A 20,634-nucleotide genomic window follows, 5' to 3' on the forward strand; every position below is an offset into this window, starting at 1 on the left:
ATTTCATAAAAGCCACAGGAGACTTTATAACCATAATTATCTTGCTGCTTCATTGGAAGGTCCTATTAAATCCAGGGAAGCTCCTTTAATAACATTGTTTTAGCCTTTACAAACCCCAAATTTGAATACGGCACAATGTACTGGGATATATGTTTGTGCTTCTCGACAACCACAATGTTTTTTAAAAAAATGTTTTCATTTTCTTTTTTTTACTAAAGGTGATTATTTTTTCTTCTAGTATTACTTTTTAAAACATTTATTTATTGTGAGAGAGAGAGCGCAGGGGGAGGGGCAGAGAGAGGGTGGGAGAGAGAATCCCAGGCAGGTTTGCGCTGTCAGTGCAGAGCCCAGTGCAGGACTCCATCTCAGGAACTGTGAGATCATGACCTGAGATGAAATCAAGAGTCAGTCGCTCAACCAACTAAGCCACCCAGGCATCCCATTTTCTAATATTTCTTTTAAAGATGCTAAACCCACAAACTGACATAATAGTTCAACTAGACTTCATCTCAGTTGACATATCGTTAACATTTTTCACTTCCCTTCCCCAAACCTCCAAACAGTTGGACCTGTTTGAAGTTGTAGTCATTGTGGCAGATGCTTTGCTTGTAACTGCTTCAGCATGTGTTTCCGAAAAGTAAGGGTATTTTCTTGCCTAATCACAGTGCTGTTATCAGTCAAGATTAATGTTGAGGCAGAAATATTTTAAAATATACTGTCTACATTAAAATTTTACAATTTTCCTTTTAATTTTAATACCCTTTTAATTTTTTTGAGATGGCATGCAGTCACTGGTCACAACTTCCACTTGGTTTTAGGGCCATTTTATTTGTTTGTTTGTTTTTTAAGTTTATTTACCTATTTTGAGAGAGAGAAAAGAGGGGCAGAGAGAGGAGAGACAGAGAATCCCAAGCAGATTCCACACTGTCAGCACAAAGCCTGATGTGGGGCTCGCACTCAAGAACTGTAGATCATCACCTGAGCTGAAACCAAGAGTCCGACACTTAACTGAACCACCCAGGCACCTCTACCTTATCTTATTCAAAAAAATAAGAATAAAAAATATTTAATTTAGAGCACACATGAATCTGGGAAACGGAGAGGGGGAGGGGGCGAAGAAGGAGAGTCTTAAGCAGTCTGTACCCTCAATGTGGTGCCTGAGGGGATGGTGCCGGCAGGGGGTGGGGGGTGGTGGTGGTGGAGGTGGTGCTCTATCCCATGATCCTCTTATTATGACCTGAGCTGAAATCCAGATACGAACGCTCAAGCTACTGAGCCGCCCAGGTGCCCGGGTTTTACTGTCTTTTTAGATTTTTAATCTTTAGAACATTCTCTCCGCCTTTTTACTTTTTAAGAAAATCCCCTTGGATTTTGAAAATTGGTTTGATCTTTATTTGCCAGGGTTTATTCTGTGAGATATGTAATAGGGGGTACTTTGACATGTTTTTGAGGGAGTTTGGAAGTATTAGCCTAAAGTCTATATTGGGTTTGGAATTTTGAATTTATATAGGAATATCTATAATCTTGTTTTGGACATAGCTCTGGTTCATTGATCATAACTCAAAATTGGTATATCCAAACTCTCATTTTCTTTCTTTTTTTCTTTTTGTTTTGTTTTGTTTTGTTATTTATTTCTAGGAGAGAGAGAGAGAGAGAGACAGTGGGAGCAGGGGAAGGTCAGAGAGAGAGGGAGTCACAGACTCTGAAACAGGCTCCAGGCTCTGAGCTGGCAGTCAGCACAGAGCCCGACGCGGGGCTCGAACCCACGAACCGCGAGATCATGACCTAAGCGAAAGTCGGACGCTTAACCGACTAAGCCACCCAGGCGCCCCTAAACTCTCATTTTCTTTGGGATACAGGATGGCTTATTCAGCTTTTTCCTTTTTGTTTCATTTTTCTAAAAAAGGAGGAATCTGGTTTAGTTAACAGAGTTTAGATGAGAATTCCCATAACCTTATTGATTTTTAAAAAATGTCATCTATAAGAGACAGAAACATTCAAGGAGAGAAAGAGTGTGTTTCTAGCATCTTAGAAGGAATGAAAATTAGTAACATTATTGATAAGTTTTTCTAAATCCTAGAATCCTTTACCCTATTCCTACTTCCCAACTTTTTAGTGGGAGACATTGGGAAATGTATTACCAAGGCTTATCTTGGCCTTCTAGTCATTTCTACCTGGCATATGATTTTAATATCCATATAAAGGGCTTGCTAGTCTTTTGTAATAAACTAACTCATTACAGAACAAAAAGAAGCAGAGGTTTAATTGAAACATGGCTCAAATTGCTCTGTTTTGAAGGTCCATGTCTTTTCCATGGAGCCAGAACATACAACAAGGGTCATAGTAAAATCTACATCAGATCTTACTGTTCAATCTCTCTGTACACAAAAGTCACTCTAATTGTGGCTCACATCCAGTAGCTGAGATTTTTTGTGAAGTATAATTATTACAAGCCCTTTAATGTTCCCTTGCCAAGATTGGTATCTTTAGGTCCCTATGCTTGAATTACTGTGTTTAATCTGTCATTTGAAATGATCTGTATCTATTAGGTCTGCTTTAAATAAAGCACTTGCCTTTTTCTGGTATGAGAACTTCATGTGTAATGGTTGATTAGAGGGAAGGGATGGCTTGGAGATTGAGTGTGGAGATTTGTGTGCATATGACTCCTGACCTCATATTGATAACTCTCCCTAGTGCTATGATACTTAGTCTTGGAGATTTTGCTTGAGGCAGTGTTGGGTCATCACCAGAGGCTAGTGACTATAGGGTCATACAGACTGGAATGTGGATTTCAGTCCTTCCAGTTCATACCTTTTTTTTACTTTGGATGAATCATTAACATAGCTGAATCTGTTTCTTCTTCTGGAAAATAAGTTTGGGGATGGCTACCATGTAATATAGTAAAGATTAAATGAGATAATATACAGGATAATTCCTACACTCTTTAGACCTTGGTTGGTACTTCTTAAACAGTAGCTTCTCTTTTCCTGACTTCCTCCCTTCCTATATCCCTCCTTCATGTTTTTCCTACTTCCCTCCTTCTTTATCTCCCTCCTTCCAGAAGGCTAAGTGAGTAAGTGAATAAATGGAAGTGTCTGAGTATAAATTTGGAATGATTAAAAATTGAAAACATTCCTCAACTAAGAAGTCAGAGTAAGTCCATAATGTTTTAGTTGCCCTTAGAGAGCTGCTGCTTTTCCTTCAATAATGAGCTGGTGATTACTTGAAATACTGTATATGTTCTTCTTGACTGTTTTCTCTTCTGAAAAGAGATTAGAATAGCTTATTCTGGTCTATCTGACATGTGGAAAAGTGTAAAAGCTGAGACCAGGATTTGTTGGAGGAGAAAAAAGCTGGTCTCAGGAGGCTCATCAAGTTAGGGTTAAGGCATTTTTGGTTGCAGGAAATTTGATTTACACAGTTAAATCGAGTAAGAACGATAAAAAGCATTGAATGTTATATGCCTATATGATATAAATTTTAATGCACAAAGCCAGTATTTTTAAAAAGCTGTAGAAGTGTTCAGATATACATAAGGTAAAATTGTTCATGATGAATGCCACTAAGTACGGTCACATATAAGCATGTAGGGTTTAAGCTGATTTTTAAAATAAAGATATACATTTTAATTACTAGGCCCCAAGATGTTACATTTGTCAGTTTGGGTTTTACAGAAGTGGAAAAAATTCACGTTTATGGGATTTTTTTTAAAACTACTTAAAATGTTAAATTCAGTTTCCTTTCTCTTCTGTATTCTTTTTGCTCTTATTTTTATTTAAAAATTTTTTTGATGTTTTTATTTGAGAGAGAGAGACAGACAGACAGACAGATAGAGAGGGAGATGCAGAATCCCAAGACAGGCTCCAGGCTCTGAGCTGTCAGCACAGAGCCTGGTGTGGGGCTCAAACCCATGAACTGTGAGATCATGACCTGAGCCAAAGCTGGATGCTCAACTGACTGAGCCACCCAGGCACCCCTCTTTTTGCTCTTGTATAGCTTTTCCCTGTGTTCTCAACTCCCATTCCTACCACTTAGTGTCTCTCCCCCCACCTCCCACCCCCAACACTTCCTGCTTTTCTCTACCAATACTTGATACTGGAATGGGCAGGGTGGCTAGGAATCAGAGACCCCAGTAATGTTAATACTTGAAATGTTGGCATACCTGTTTTCTGGCCGAAACTGGATTCTCTTAGTTGCATGGTTATGACCAACATGCGTTTGCCCTTCTTCTGTGTTTGCTGTTTCACGTGGAACACAGTCTGTACTGCGTGGGAAGGGGCCACGCTACTGTTCTTAGAAACCCTTGGAAAAAGCCTTTCTAATGTAATAGCTGCTATTTTTTCCTCCTTGGACCTTGTACGCTGACTTGTGCTTTGTGGCAAGATGAGAGTTGCTCCCTCGCTGCCCGTTACGGATTGGGCTCTACCCTACCCCCTCAGTGTTAACCACTGACCTCGTATTTAAAGACTTATCATGTTTGGTCTTTCCATCGTGTTTGTCCCTTACTTCCTCTTTGAATCTCACTTATTCCTTGGATTCCAGTATACCAGATCTCCTGTGTTCCTTTTAACTGTATGTCCACCTTCCACCCTCTAAACTCCCCATCTGTCTGTTCTATACATAACACTTGTGTAGCATGGCCTGCGGGGTGCTCAGCTCATTCCCTCTTCTCTCACTGTCTCAAAAAAGACATCCCTTAGCCCTCTAATCTAGCCCTATTTTCAGAGCTGTGGATCCATATTTCGCCCCCACTGGCTAGATTTATTGGCCCCGATCTCTGAGACTTTAAATTCATCATACCCAGAGTCTGCTTCTTGGATTTCATTTATTATCCAACACCTCACTCAACCTAACTATCTTCAGAGCAGTGAATCTCAATTGGATATGGGCCCCATTGAAAATACATACTGCATATTAATTAATACATTTTATGTATAATGGTCTTGGATTCAAAACTTCTCTCTGAAAATGTCTCAAATGTCCATGTCACTATGTTCCCTTCAGCTCTTGCTTGCATAGATAGAAGATTTATTTAACTGATCTGTCCTCATTCACTCTTCTTCCAATCTGTAATCATCCTATACTGACAAATTGATTATGCACAACCAGGAGCATGTACTTCTTTACTTCTGAAACCTTCCATGACTCATAGAGAAGTTCACACAGTACAGCTCAACACCAGAGGGTTCTGCTGTAGGATCCCATGCTCCTTCCTCAGGCTCATCTTCTGCGTTAACCTGCCGCAGCCTCTTGTGCTCTGGCCATAGCACTGTCCCCACCCCTAGCTGAGACTTCCTTCAAACTGCGTGTGGTGTAGAAGTGTTCCTTTTTGAATGCTCTTTTCTCCTTGAAGGTCCAGCTCTCATTGTCATCTTATCCAAGCCCTTCCTCAGTTACACCATTTCAAATTAGCTACCCTTTCCTTTCCATTTTTATGTTGAGTTAATCATGTGTCATACTGCTTCCCCATTTGATTTCATTACGGATTGCGTGCCTGACCATCGTGTGCTTCCAGAAGGGCAAAGGGCCCTGCACTGAAGTATACAATGAAAGAATGACTGACCCAGTGAATCAGTGAACCCACTCTTTGGGATTTTACCCACTCAAAAACTCTCAAGTGATGAAGGTTCTCATGGGTCTGACACCCTGAAACCCCTAAAGTTGCGGAAGCTCCTTTGTGTTGAGAGCTCTCCCGTCCTCTTCAGGAGCCACCTCATTACCATCCTCCCCTCGAGCATGTGATGTGGATGTTGAGGAAGTTAGCTTGTGCTAATGGTGTAGCAGAGCCATGGAAGCTTTGAGCCTGAGGCCACCTGCCTGGATCTTAGCTGCAGTTCTGCCTCCGCTTGCTGGCGCGTCATGTGCACTGTGTCTCTTTTTGCTTTGTGTCTCAACTTTTTATCTCACTGTCAGCAGGAAACCCTGTGGTATCTATCTCATCGGGTTGAAGTGAGAAAGGTGATAATCCTTGTACAGCCCAGTGCATGGTGCCAGGCACCCAGCAAGCATTTAGTAATAACCACAGACTACCTGTGCAAGGTCCTGAGAGGTTTTTGATCACTTCTAGGTCACGGCTAATTACCTGGCAGCATCTGGGCTACTTATGGCCCACACATGAATGTATTGTTTTTGTGGGGTTATGGAGTATAGAGGTGGCTATGGAAGTTTTGAAAAGAGCAGGAAATGTAGGAGACTGTTTTTATTATTTCTCTGGAAAACATTAGACCATCTGAGGTGGTAAATAGAATGGTTAAGACTATGGGCTCAAAAGCAAGTGTCTAAATTACAGTCCTACTTCTGCTACGTATAAGCTGTGTGACCCCCCCATGCGAGTTGCTTAACTTCTCTTTTCTCTCTCTCTTTTTTTTTAATGTTTTATTTATTTCTAGGAGAGAGAGAGACAGCATGAGCAGGGGAGGGTCAGAGAGAGGGAGTCACAGACTGAAACAGGCTCCAGGCTCTGAGCTGGCAGTCAGCACAGAGCCCGATGCGGGGCTCGAACCCACGAACCGCGAGATCATGACCTAAGCGAAAGTCGGACACTTAACCGACTAAGCCACCCAGGCGCCCCTTAACTTCTCTTTTCTCAACTTCTTTATTTGTAAAAACAAAGATAACCGTCTCACTTTATAGACTTGCTGAGATTATTAAATGGAACAATTTATTGAGATCTCTTGCCTCATGCATAGTAAATAGTACTGTTTGCTGCTTTTGTTGCCACTGATGTCCATTCTTCTGCTCTTGCTAAACTGAGCCAGCACCCCTGGGCCTCCAGTCCCTCCTGGACTGTGCCAGCAGTTGCCACTGAGTAGTGGAGGCTCCGTAACCATAAGTTGGGCATGAACTTTTCAGGGTAGCCATGTCCTCCCCATTGCCTTTCACCTGATATCTGCTCTCTTAATATCAATTTTGTCAGTCTCCTGTTGACAGATGCCACTCTTGTGCGTTCTTGTCCAAGAGGGCTATGCTGTGAATCAGTCTTTAAGGCAACATGAACCTCAAGGAACATTTAGCACAGTAGTTCCTAATGTGTGCTCCAGACCAATAGCATCAGCGTCCACCAGAAACTTTTTCTCAGGCCTCACCCCAGACCTACTGGATCAGAAACTCTGGTGGTGCGCCTAGCAACCTGTGTGTTACAAATCCCTCTGGCTGGTTCTTATACCCGCTGAAGTTTAAGAACTACTGATGTAACATATGAGTTCTATATTCATATTATGTCCAGTAAAAGTAGTTATGTTTAACTTTCTATAAAAGCCCTTATTTGTGATCTGAGCTCACATACTATGTTAAAGCTAACTACTTTTTCTTTTTGCTCTCTTTTTTCTGTCATTCATGACTATGGTATAGCATCTGATTCTGTAAGTATTCTAGAATTTAGTATTTGTGATTGCTAGTTTGGGAATTTCTTTTCAAATAGTTGCTTGCATTTTTTAAAATATATTTATTTTTTAATATATTTATTTATTTTTAAGAGAGAGGACGAGGCAGGGAGAGTGGGGGACACAGAATCTGAAACAGGCTTCAGACTATGAGCTTTCAGTGCAGAGTCTGACACGGGGCTCGAAACCATGAACCGTGAGGTCATGACCTGAGTTGAAGTTAGATGCTTAACCAACGGAGCCACCCAGGTGCCCCTGTGAGTGTGATTTAAAGGTGGCACTAACATGCCTGTCTTCCAAGTTCTTCGCGGATTATTTCATTCTGCACATCAAGTACTCAACTTTTGACTATAATCCTATTAAATTAGAATTAAATCTTTGTATCTAGGGAAGACATAATTTTGAAATTTTATTTGAAAGATCTTTCTAAAAATCGTATGTTATTAAAATGCAGTTACTTATACATTATTAGAGTCGACATGTGGTTGTGTAATGTAGTCAGTAAAGGCAATGATGATTTAGTAATATCTGTAAGTTATAATTTAACTTTTTAAATTATTAATTTTAATTATTTTTTTTGAGAAGATAAAAATAAGACCTTAAGAGTATTTTCTAAAAGAGTTTTGGAGATTGTAATATGCTACCATTAAAAATTTCATTTAATCAAAGCCAATGGCTAAAGCATTTTGTCTATAACTTTAAAACTGAAATGTTGATAGACATTCGTTTCAAAGCTGTGCACGTACTGTTTAGTAATCCTACTTCCTTCACAACTATTTACCAATGAAGCCAGGAACAGCCCACTTCCTTAGGCCCCTGTGTACATGCTACATAGGAGGGCAACTAAGAGTAGCTTGAGTATTCAGTAAATTTGTATCCTCTTTTGAAAATTAAAATATTGAGAATTGTCTTCCTCTTTTCTAGTATGTGAACATAAAACCAGTTTGGGTTATTTTATCAAAAATTTATTGGTTGCACAATAAGACACAATCTCTGCTCTCAAAAGTATACATAGATTATTAGAGTAGGTACATGTGTGGGCAAGTTATTACAAAGCAGTGCGATCCAGTAATTGAGGTGTGACAGCATCCACAGGTGGGAGTGATTGGGTTTGAGATGGTGGTGGGAGTTTGGCCAGGTGAGGTTTCATGGACCAAGTGACGGCATCTTAGGTTTCAAGAATGGGTAGGTAAGATTTTTCCTGGTGAATCCGAGGGAAATTCACGTGTGCTATAGCACAGGGGTAAAATGGAGTAAGGTGGTTCTGAGAGTTACAAATGTATATAAGATACGAGTGTAAGATTCCAGGGATCACAAAGGCCAGAAAGATGGACACGTTCCAGGGTTTCCAGGGCTTGGAAAAAGGCCTGGGGTTAACCTTATGGTGATCTTGTTGGAGCCAAAGGTACATTTACAGAGCATGACTACTCCTTTGTGCATTTTCTCTAGAAGGTACAAATCCACATCCACAATTCTAGATAACCACGTTTTAGTTTTTAAAACCACAAAAAGATTCGGGAGGAAATGTGGGGGTGAATAATAATAATAGGCTATCGTTCTTTGAAAAACTTCCCAATATGGATGCTATTCATTGTGGGTCAGCAGTTCCATCTATAAATGTACCAAGAAAGGCATAATGATGTCCTACTCTATTTAAAACATTTTTTAATTTTAGAAAAATGTTTATTTTTGAGAGAGAGCTCATGGGCAGAGAGAGCAGGAGACATAGAATCTGAAGCAGGCTCCAGGCTCTGAGCTGTCAGTACAGAGCCTGATGCGAGGCTTAACCATGAACCGGGAGATCATGACCTGAGCCAAAGGCGGACTCTTAACCACCTGAGCCACCCAGGCACCCCTCTGTTTAAAACATTTGTAATTCACTCTCTGTAGGGAGAAATTTGGGAGATACCAAGAAAACATGACGTGTTTTTTGTCTTTAAAACATGTTGTCTTTCTTAATGAATCCTGACCATGTTTTGGGGACAGAGTCATGAATATAGGTAATTAGCAAAGGGAAATCTGCAATGAAAGCCCTAACGCATAGCCAAACAGTGGGTGAAGTAGTTACTTTGAACTGGAGGTGTGAGGCAGGAGAAGAGAGGCTGTGTAGGTGGCATATTTAGCCACCATTAGAGGGCATTCCTGGGCAGAGGGAGATTTCCAAGGAATATCGGTCAGTACAATATTTGTGCCCTTAAATCATACACATGTAAGACAAATGCAACATACAAGAGTACAATATGTTACATGGCTTAGTAATGGTTTAGTGCCTCCTATGGAATACTGAAATAATCTCAGTACTCTTTATACTGAGCAAGGGTCTTAACAATTAATAAGGAGAAACTCCTTCATCCAAGCTTTCTCAGGGTTTTTTGACTGACTTCAGTTCCCCCAAGGTTTAATATCCAGAAGCTTCAGCTTTCATCAAAAGACTTTCACGGGTTTTTTTGTTTTGTTTTTAAATTGGCAAGTATCAACACTTGTGAGATAGAGAAGCAGTTGTTTGAGTTTTGTGTGTCAGAGAATGTGAGGAGGTGTTTTGGAAGGAGGTTTTTAGTAATACAAGTTTATCCATATCTTTTCCAAATCCTAAGTGAGTGCTCTCAGAATGGTGACCTCTAATGGCCACTTGCTTTCTGTTACATTTCTCTGACTGATACTTCACTCTGCTTATAAATTGATGTATGCGCAGTTAAAATTTGTAGAATCCTTTGTGTACGGCAGGATAAAAAAAAGGATTTGCTCCATCCTTTTTTCCTCGCTTAAACTTGATTTTCCAGAGTCTCTTGTCGATTAGGTATTAGGTAACCAGTATAAAGTTATCAGCCTAGAGTTATATTGTCTGTCTGAATAGTACGATTTTCTTGGGTTGATGACGTGATCTTCCTCCCTCTCATACATGGTAGCCTTTCTGTAAATTTTTTACATAGGAATATGTATATTATGGGATCCATGCAAATGTTAGTTGCTGCCAAAAAGAGGGTTGTTTCTTTAGCTATGAACAATTGATTTTGCAGCCTGCAGTCAGTCTTGCTGTTGGTTTGACTGTGAGTGTATGGAATTCTGGAAAAATGAAATGGAGCAAAACACACAAAGAATACAGCCACAACAACAAACACTTTACCTTCCAGCTTTGTGTTGTGCTTGCTGTCCTTGCTTCTGGTCTTTCTGTACGAGTCATATACCTTTTTTGCAATCACCACATAAAACAGAAGCATCAGGACAAAAACAGTCCAGAAAATGACCTGGGATATGTAGTTCACCACTTGATGCCATTTCAACCCCAGTGGACCCTTTAAGGAGGCACACTTTTTCACAGATGATGGTGTTGCTTCCTTGTTGCTCAAGATTATGTTGGGCAGAGAGATGAGGAACAAAAAGAGCCACACAGAGGTCGAGATCATTTTCGCAAAATCAGGTTTTTGTACAAAAAATTTGCCAAAAGGCCTGATGATCTTTAGGAATCTATCGAAGGCTATGAAGCCTAGCAGTATGATGCCCACATACATGGCATCGTAAAAGATGACTGCAGAGAAACGACACACAAAAGCCCTGAGTTGCCATGGTCCAAGGTGTGAGTCAGAGAGGATTTTAAATGGAAGCGTGAACGTCATTATCAAGTCGGCCACCAACGTATTTTTGAGGTAGACAATGAAGGTGGAGGAGCTGGGGATGTGAATGAACACCCACAGGGCCAAGGTGTTCAGCAGGATGCCTGTGAAGAAAACGATGGTGTAGATGACTGGGAACACCAGCTGTGATATCCGTGTGTCCCTGGGGCACCGCTCAGACCCATTGAAGCCCTTTATCACCGTGGAGTTCATGGTTTCCAATGTCAGCTGTTATAAATCAACACATACACAAAGTAAAACAAGAAGCATTTCCTAATTTCGAAGTGCTGCTTTTAAAAACAGGCTTTAGGTGTATAGCATATTAACACCTTGTATTTATTCAGCACATTCAGTAGATAAGTTGAAAAGGCACACGTTGTTTCTGGCTAGAATTTTTTTAAACCATGTATTTTACATTTTTGCTACTCGTAACAGTACCATTTATTTCTCCTACACCCTTATGAAATCCAAATAACAGGTTCTTCCTCCTTCTCAAGTGCTACTTTGGACATGGCAAAAGACCCATTTAAGAAGTTACAATTCATGTCAGATTGCTGTACATTGTATCATTTCTTATGCTCCTAATCTATGGTTTCTAGAATGTATACCGTAAAGCGTTTTTCCCCCGAGTATGTACTGTCTTTCATAAGCAAGCCCGCCCATAAGAAAAGTTGAAATTCACCTTTGTTTGGGAGGACACTGCGCTCACTATCTTCAGATCGAGGCAGCCATCCGTTCAGTCCATGAGGAGCATGTGAAGCAAGTGCTGTTCTGCTTTCTTATGCTGGGTTTCCTTCCTCATTTTCACGTGTGTAGTGTAATCAATTAGAGCCTCTTCGTGGTCAAACTTTGGCAGATTATCTAATAAGAAGGCTCTTTAGCTCTTTTATTTCAAACTTAGATGGTGTTAATCTACTATGACTTGGATGAATTAGTTTAGAGGCAGTCTCTTTATATTTTCTCATCTTATAACTTTCTGGCAGTTTCTCTTTCCTGTCTACATAGTGAAATTTTTGAGTACCTGTTGTATATAATAATAGGTGGCAGAAAAATAGCCCCAAATTAAAACCACATAGGAAAGTAAGGGTTGACTTTAAAATTAGAATTACCATCTCCACACTTGTAGACTGTTTTGTTCCAGAAATTGTTATTCAGTTGGCTGGCCTGTTTAATTTTACATGTACTTTAGTTTTTTGGTCTTTCTATCTCAGAGAGATAGAGTGACATATTTTCTAAGAGTTCAGGGCTATTAGACCCAGATTTGCAGGGATGGGGCCAGAGGCAGATGTTAGAACCCAGATCCAGGAAATACTGAGTAATTGATCATAGACAAATGATTTCATAACTCTCTGCCTTTGTTTCCTTATTATTTGCTTAATGGGTTTAATGATAGTATATACCTCTTATGTTAGTGAGAAGAAAAAACAAGCATCTAGAATTATGCTGGGTATAGAGGAAGCACTAAAAATTGTTCACCCCTTATTGCATTGGTGAGTGAAGTGCAGATTTAAATGGAGGTATACTATTTCACTCCTTAGAAATCAGTTTTGGAATTCTCTCTGTGTTTAATGGATCCAAAGTGTGGAACACTCGGGAATTTTATCATCCTTGGGCCAAGATCTATGAAATTTATCCTTTAAATGTCTTCACGTTTGAAAGGGTGTAATTGCCACTTTGTTTAGAGACCGTTGTTGTCCATGAACAGACGTGTTTCCCTGCCAGATAGGTAAAGGGAAAGGGGAAATTGGGAGACCTTATGAGGGGAATGTGGAGTTCTCCATGGTGAGTTTCACTTCATAGTTTCTCCTGCACATTTAACCATAGAGTTGGACTAGATTGTGGGGTTACGTGGAACAAAAATTTTGGGATGCCTTGGTTTGGGATTCTAAGAAAAAAAATTTCCTGTCCCACTGGACATTTTAAAACAGGAGGCAGTAGGATGCCAGATAATTTTGTTGGAACTACCCTATTATGGCACAGTTTAAACCATGTTTGACTCCGATAAATTGTTTCTTGGAAATACAGATTCTGGATTTCATTTATGTGATAGAACATAATTTAAGTATACGTCTTTTTGCTATTTACTCCAGTAGAAGAAAAATAACCAACTATTTTTACTTTTTAAGTAGACAGATATGACCTCCATAATTGTACATTTCCTGAAATCTCCAAAACCATTATCTAGATGGAGGTTTGGAATAGTTTCAGTTTAAACAGGAAAATGCTGTACAAGATAATTTCATAATTACAAAACTGGAAATCACACTTTAGTCAACTTTCAAAATGTCGAAGTGTGGGAAACTCTGAAAAGAGGAACTGACTTTAACAGTGCCTGTTTCTAGAGGTATGGAAGTGTATTCTCTTAAATGTGGCAAGTTTCAAAATGTTGGACCCTCCTAAATATCCCAACAGATCACACTTTCCTATATGTCCAAGTGCTTAGTGTGATTTCATTGACTTTACCTTGAATCACCCTAGTGCTGGTGCCCAGAGGGCAGAGATGTGTGTCTTTTGACCTTGATGGCCTGACTGAGAGGCTGCCCAGCAGATAGGAGCACTCTCTCAGGAGCCAGAGTGCCTGGTTTCAACTTCTTATAGCTCTACTTTTTTTTGTGACTTTGGGCAAGATATTTTATGTTTTCTATGAAACCGTTGTCTCCTCTTTACAATGAAAATAAATAATAGTATTTGCTTTGTTGGAATGTTAAGGAAATTAAATGAGTGAAGATTCCCCAAGTGTATAGTATAATGTGTGTCAGGTGGTAGTTGTTCATGTGTTTCTTATTAAATGAAGCTGAAAGTAGAATACCATGTATACACTTGGTGATAGATCAGAAAAGGCAGATGGGAAAAATCAAAGATGAAATGTAAGATCCCAGAAATCAGAAGCTTGCCGAATGGGAATACACTGAATTTAAGATCTTCTCAGGCTCACTGGGGTGTATAGTCAAAACCCAATAAAATAAGTATAACTAGTGATTATACTGCTCAGAGTGATAATATGATTTTATTTAATTCTTAGCAAAATCCTCAGAGATTGATCCAGTTCTACAGGTAAGAAAATTGAGGCACAGCAGTTAAGCAATTTGGCCAAAATCCTACAACCCAAGCCCACTTCAATCTCACATAGTCTGGTTCAGAATCTGCCTCATGCTCCCACAACTGTCATTAACAAGATAGGGTGAACTGGGATTGTTTACCAGAGTGTAGAGCTCTTGAGCTGGGTATTACTGCTTGATGAGTGAGGGATAACCATCAACTTCAAAGTTTAATGGATTTGTGAAACTTTTTTCCTTACTGTGAGGTATATGGCTAAAAACATAAATTGGTTCCAAGTGGTATGATCAGCAAAAGAATTAAAGAAGATATCATTAAAGGTGATAGAAATTAGAAGCCTGCCAAACTGCACTAAACTATTTTTTTTCATCTGTCGTCTCTTTTGAGATTCTCCTTTGGATCAGAATTAATAGTCTAAAGGTTCCTGTTGATGTGGCTGAGCAGTACCACATAACATCTCAAAAGATGAGGAAGTATTTGTTTTCATTTAGAATGAAAGTCAAAGTGGGAACTCCTACAAGAGTCCTGTATTTCCCATCAGATCATAGGATGGTATGTTCTAGGTGATAAATTGTTTAAAAAATTCCACACTAGATTAACTGAAAGTGGAAATAATAATTTAAAGTAAGTTATGCAATTTAACATTAAATGTAAAAGTGTCTGTAAATAGGTATTCAGTATAGAAAACCTCTACATGTAACTGGAAACAAGCAATAAATTCATAGTATTACCTGGCACATGTTCATATCAAGTTTCATATTTTTATTATAAAAGGAAAGCAAGTTTGAGGAGTTCAAATATAGTCATGTGTATCACAGAAAGTGATAATTTTCCCCCTTGCATGTACATATTGACATATCAGATCTTTGTTTCCTTTTATGCTATTACATGAAGATTTACCTATTTTTTTTAAATATTTACTTTGAGAGAGAGAGGGTGCATGTGCATCATGAGCCGGGGAGGGACAGAGAGAGGGAGAGATAGAATCTCATGCAGGCACGGTGCTATCAGCGTGGAGCCTGAAGGTGGGGCTAGATCTCTACCAAGACCCTGAGATCAAGACATGGAGCTGAAATCAAGAGTAAGACACTTAACTGACAGAGCTACTCAAATGCCCCCATTTACCTATCTTTTTAAAAAGTTTATTTATTTTGAGAGAGAGGGAGAGAGGCAGAGAGAGAGGGAATCCCAAGCAAACTCCCTGCTGTCTGTGGGAGCCTGATGCAGGGCTCTAACTCATGAACCATGAGATGATGATCTGAGCAGAAATCAAGAGTCGGATGCTTAAATGACTGGGCCAACCAGGCACTCCACCTTTTCTTCCTTCCTTCCTTCCTTCCTTCCTTCCTTCCTTCCTTCCTTCCTTCCTTNCTTCTTTCCTTTTTTTTAAGTAACACGGAATAAAGTTATCATAGTTTAGTTAAGGCATTTACTGATTGGCTTATTTCCTCGAAAATTTTCTCTATTGAAAACAGTACTATAGGACACATATATGTTCATACATTTTCATTCAGTTGTTAAAATATATTTGTAGTAAGTTTCCTAGAAGTGGGATTGCTAGACCAAAGTTCTGCATCAAAATGTTGAATAATATTTTCAAATAATTTCCAGGAAGATTGTACCAGTTTATAGTCTCCCTGAGTGGGATTCTTCCAGTACTGTTAGAAAAATCTTTTAAATCAATGTTCTAAACTTAAAGATGAAAAAAATCCATGTAATTTAAATGTAAATTCATTTGCTTATTAGTAAGGGTATAGACTTTTTCATATTTTTAGTGTCTATTTTTATTTCTCCTGGAAATGGATTTTTTTAATGTTCTTTTCGCATTTAAAAAATCAGGCTGTTTCTCTCTACTTAGTGACTTGTAAGTGTATTTCTATATATTTAATTCCATCTGGCATCATTGTACAATCACTCTGGGCATTAGCAATCAATAGTGATCACCTACATCAGGTACTAGAATTTATGTTTGTTTCTGAAACAGCTAGATGCACAGATAGAGGGTTTTTTTTTTTCCTGTGTATTTTCCCCATTTTTAGAGTTCTAGTCCAGGGATTGTCAATCTTCATTACTCCCTTTTTTATAGATTTTTTTTTTTAATGTTCACTTGTGAGAAAGAGAGTACCTGAGTGTGCACGTGAATAGGGAAGGAGTAGGTGGGGGAACAGAGGAACCCAAGGGGGCACTGGGCTCTGCAGTGGTAGTAGAGAGCTATCAATCTTCTTTTCTAAAGAAGCACTTACTAAATGTTGGCGTTTTACACCCATGCAGCCTTCAGCCATAATTATTTAACCCTATTGTTGTGGCAGGAAAGCAGCCTTGGATCAAACCTGAGTGGGGTGTGGCTGTGTTCTAGTAAACCTGACCGTGGACACTGAAACTTGAATTTCATAGAACTTTAATACAACATGAGATTTTATTCTTCTTTTTTTTCCTGGTTGATATTTGAAAATGTTAAAAACATTCTTAGGTCTCAGGAGGTGGGTTTGGCTTGCAGACTAAAGTTTGCCGCACCTGCTTTAGACTTTTTGTATAAAACCCACTGCAAGAAACTGCCACTAATCAGGACTTGTTAGCTACTAAGGCTATGGGCAAGACTGCATTCTGCTTTTCTCATCTTCTCCACTTTTCAACTTCTGGACCTGTGACTACAAAATTTGGCTTTACTATTTTTTTTAAGTTACTATGACATCTGGGATGTATTATGTATATTAAAATTCCTAGTGACATGTAAAAATAGTGACATGTCCTATGTATCATGAATGTTCTGTAAATACTGATCTCTCAGTCTATCTTGAATGATTTAATCTGATGTTTGAGTATATGAGATCTATGGCTTTTGAATAAGGAATTCTCAACAAAACATGACTTAGGGTTTAATGTGAACTCTTCATATTATATATAAAAACATAAGTAACTCCTAACACTTTATAGTTCTTTTATGAAAATTCTGTAATAACCCTTTGTATTTCTGTTTTCTTTCTCTTGTCAAAAATGTCATTTCCAAGAATTAATTTAATCCAAAAGGAAAGTTTATTTGGGAAAGTCTTTGTCTATTCTGCCTTCTCCCAGCAGCTAATCAGGTCCTGGTACCATGGTGTCAGGTTTAACCCACTCTCTACCCCCTTACTTGGACAGTGGATCTGCCTTCCATTTTTCCCAAAGATAAAATGAGATGAGATTAATTGATCTCCAGTCTCCTTCCAGGTCAGCTCTCCTGCTATTCCTACAGAATGTGCACCCTTATGCATGTGATGTTAGAGTGATTTGTGTTAGCCTGTGTGGCAAGAATGTGGACTAGCAGTATGTCGAATAGGCATCTGCTCTTGACATATCTCCACTGTCATCCAGTGCTTGTGGATACCACTGTCAGGCGAGTACAAGCAGCCACTTGAGAGTAGATACCATTCAGAAAGTTAAGTGATTTCAATACTGAAATGTAGCTCAGCAGAACTTGTGGAGGATGTAGATAAAATTGATGAATACTGAAGTTCAGTGAACTTCCTTCCATTGCAACGCATCCTTTTTATTTCCTTTCTCATCATATTTTGATATTGGTATCCATGCCTTATATTTGAGAATCATCCCTGAGGATCATAAACAGTGGAGGTAAATGCTGTCAGCTTCCAACTGTGTTACATATTTTGTTTAAGTTAAAAATAATGACTGTGAAGTGGCCCCTGGGTGGCTCAGTCGGTTGAGGATCCTACTTCGGCTTAGCACATGATCTTATGGTTCATGGGTTCCAGCCCTGCGTTGGGCTCTGTGCTGACAGCTCAGAGCCTGGAGCCTCCTTCAGATTATGCGTCTTACTTCCTCTCTCTCTCTGCCCTTCCTCTGCTCAAATTGTGTGTCTGTCTGTTTCTCTCTCAAAAATAAATAAAATTTTAAAAAATTTAAAGAAGTAATGACTGTGGCTTATGAACGATCAGTACATTATCAGTCTGATCTATTATTTCATTTACTTATGGACTAATTCATGTGGTAGGTCACCTTCAGAAGAGACTGCCCAATAACATCTCATATAATAGTGTTGGCAGTTACCCTTTATTAAGTGAGTTTGATGTTTGATATAGGAGTATGTAAGAGGTAAGTCATGGCATCTAATGTCTTTGAACAAAGGAATTCCAGCAAAGTGTGATTTAGAGTTTAATATACATTTTTTTGTTTTACACACAAATGACCAACCAGTAATTACAAACATTTTAACTACTTTTCTGTTAATAGTTATGCTTTGCAACCACAGAATCACATTTGTTTATCTTACTAAAGGAAATACTCATTAACCCAAGTCGCACTTAAATTTCTAGAAGCTAGTTAATAAAAGTAAGTGGGCAGTGATGGTACTGTACTTACTAAATTTGTCAAAATATTAATGAAACTGCATCTCTAGTATTGAGGAAATTCTCAGGAATTTTTGGTATTAGAATGTCATAAAAATAACCATTTTAATAACTTTGCCATTTCTGCTCCTTTTATTGGAAAGGTATTTTTAAACCTCTGCCTTTTTAATGAAAATTTTTAAAAATCCAATTAGCATTTCAATTAGTTTAAATTTCCCAAGGTTTTTTGCTAATAATTAGAAGTTAGTAGTTACTATTCTTTGTGTGTCCCACTTAAGTCTTTATAATGAGTATTACAGTAAATGAGCATTTGGTTAGAGTCTCTGATGTATGTACATCTTATTATGAGTTTTCGTTAGAAGATTTTTGTCAGATTTGTCAACTCTTCCTCAGTTGAGTATAACTTGATAATAACATTATGTTCAGTAACATATTTAAAGAATTACAGTACTTATTATATGGTTACCCTTTTTGCCAAAACTCTACAAATCACGAGTTCTGTGTAGTTTGGCTTGTAACCATGGTGATTAGTTTGTTTTGTTACACATATCTATATGTTAGGTTTCTTTTTCTATATTTTAAGATAGCTTTTCATACTGGAAAAGTAAATGAAAATTAATCCTGTAGTTTTCTACTACTCGTATAAAGAGTCATTGTTTACTGACCTAGCTTACTGTTTAGTCAACATTTTTACACAGTGTTTTCCTTTTCGGTATTCCAGCCACTCATAGATGGACTTATTACCTCATCTGGTTTACATTGGAGTCTCTTCACTTGGGTCACCACCATCCTGTTCTTTTTTCCTGTTTTCTTGAGATGATGATGTTGCAGAAGTGGTGCATTTCAGCATGCTCATTAAGGAGTTTTTGAAGGACTTACAAAGGAAAAAGTAGATGAATGGATCCAGGCATGCATTTAAGGAAGTTAACCAAAGGGTGCTCTCTTTAACATAGAACAGAGTATTTTCAGCAGAGCAGTCAAAGACATCCCTGGTCTGGCTCAGGGTATAGGGAATGCGGGCAAAATGGAAAGGAACAAAACAAATAAAAAACACGGCAATGATAATGAAAACTTTGATGTTTACCTTTTTCTTAGGGACTTTGCCTACACCCCTTGTTCTGACATATGACCTATACAGTTCTTTTGTAATAAGTGTATAACATACAATGACAATTAAAAAATTAATCCAGAAAATGACTTGACAGATATAATTGACTATTTCATGCCAGACCAGACCAAACTCTGATTTGAGGAACGAGCATTTCTTCACATTCTTTTCTCTTGGCCTTCTGTTGGTCAGAATCATGTTGGGCAAAGAGATTAAGAACATGAATGCCCAGATTACAACGGAGAGAATCTTAGCCCCCAAGAGATTGTTGGGATTGGACATCTTAAATGGCCTGGTGGTTTTCTGGTAGCGATCAATAGTTATCAGTCCCAGGAATGAAATACTAATGTACATTGTAAAATAAAATATGACAGAGGTCACTTGGCATACAAAGGTCCTTAGTGGCCCTGTTCCCAGCTTGGTGTCACTGAGGATTTTGAACGGAAAAGTCAGAATCATGAGAAGATCAGAAATGACTGTGTTCTTAAGAAAAATAATAAAGTTGGATTTACTGCGGATTTGAAAGAAAATCCTCATTGCCAGGCTGTTTGTGATGAGTCCAACAAAAAACAGGACGGTATAGAGGAGTGGGAAGAGGACCTGGGTGATTTTGTAATCTCTGGTGCACAGGCTGCCGTTCCCAGCCACAGAGGTGACGTTGTCCATGGCTTGTGTCTCCTCTTTGCTATCTAGGGGAAGAGGGAAGGGATGGTTATTTTCAGCCCCAGGCCACTGATTTTGTTTTATCCCTGTGTAACTTCTTTGGACAGCCTACTCCAAAAGTTGACTTTTCCGATCCTCATTATGATAGTAGGAATACAGAGCATTGAACCTCAATACTTGATCATGGCAAATCCTCTATCTCTAACCAATAAAATGGACTAAAGCCTATTACATGAAGATATGGAGATTTTGTATTTCTCATTTGCTAAATGTTTGCCTCTTAAAGGACCTTTTGATCTTACACAATTGTGCACGCATACAGAAGCTCAAAGAGAATCTTGCGGATTGTGCTTTGTTCCTCTCTAGCTTCATTTCCATGCCATTTAGCTTTTCTGTTTCTATTCACAGCTACTTTTCCTGCACCATCCTTATTCCTGGGCTTTACTTAGTCTCATACCATCAAACCTTTC

At 38.8% G+C, this 20,634-nt stretch overlaps 3 protein-coding genes across 4 annotated transcripts in view; 1 reads left to right on the forward strand and 2 right to left on the reverse strand.

Annotated features, from left to right (window-relative positions):
* MED12L (mediator complex subunit 12L) overlaps window positions 1-20,634 on the forward strand; it is a 325,934-nt gene that overhangs the window by 221,363 nt on the left and 83,937 nt on the right. The window lies entirely within an intron of this gene.
* P2RY13 (purinergic receptor P2Y13) lies at window positions 8,360-11,795 on the reverse strand. Its single transcript, XM_077765906.1, is given in 2 exon segments — window positions 8,360-11,221; window positions 11,676-11,795. Coding segments are annotated over 2 exon segments (1,137 nt in total). The 3' UTR covers window positions 8,360-10,204.
* The window catches only part of P2RY12 (purinergic receptor P2Y12), a 41,729-nt gene continuing 39,281 nt past the window's right edge, over window positions 18,187-20,634 (reverse strand). For both annotated transcript variants that reach the window (XM_077765913.1, XM_077765912.1), the window contains exon 5: window positions 18,187-20,190. In XM_077765913.1, the coding sequence (XP_077622039.1) occupies window positions 19,148-20,167 (1,020 nt within the window). In that variant the 5' untranslated portion in view covers window positions 20,168-20,190 and the 3' untranslated portion in view covers window positions 18,187-19,147. The remainder of the gene's footprint in view (window positions 20,191-20,634) is intronic.

This window comes from Crocuta crocuta, unplaced genomic scaffold, assembly GCF_008692635.1.
Source record: "Crocuta crocuta isolate KB4526 unplaced genomic scaffold, BGI_CrCroc_1.0 scaffold54, whole genome shotgun sequence".
Taxonomy (NCBI): Eukaryota; Metazoa; Chordata; class Mammalia; order Carnivora; family Hyaenidae; genus Crocuta; species Crocuta crocuta.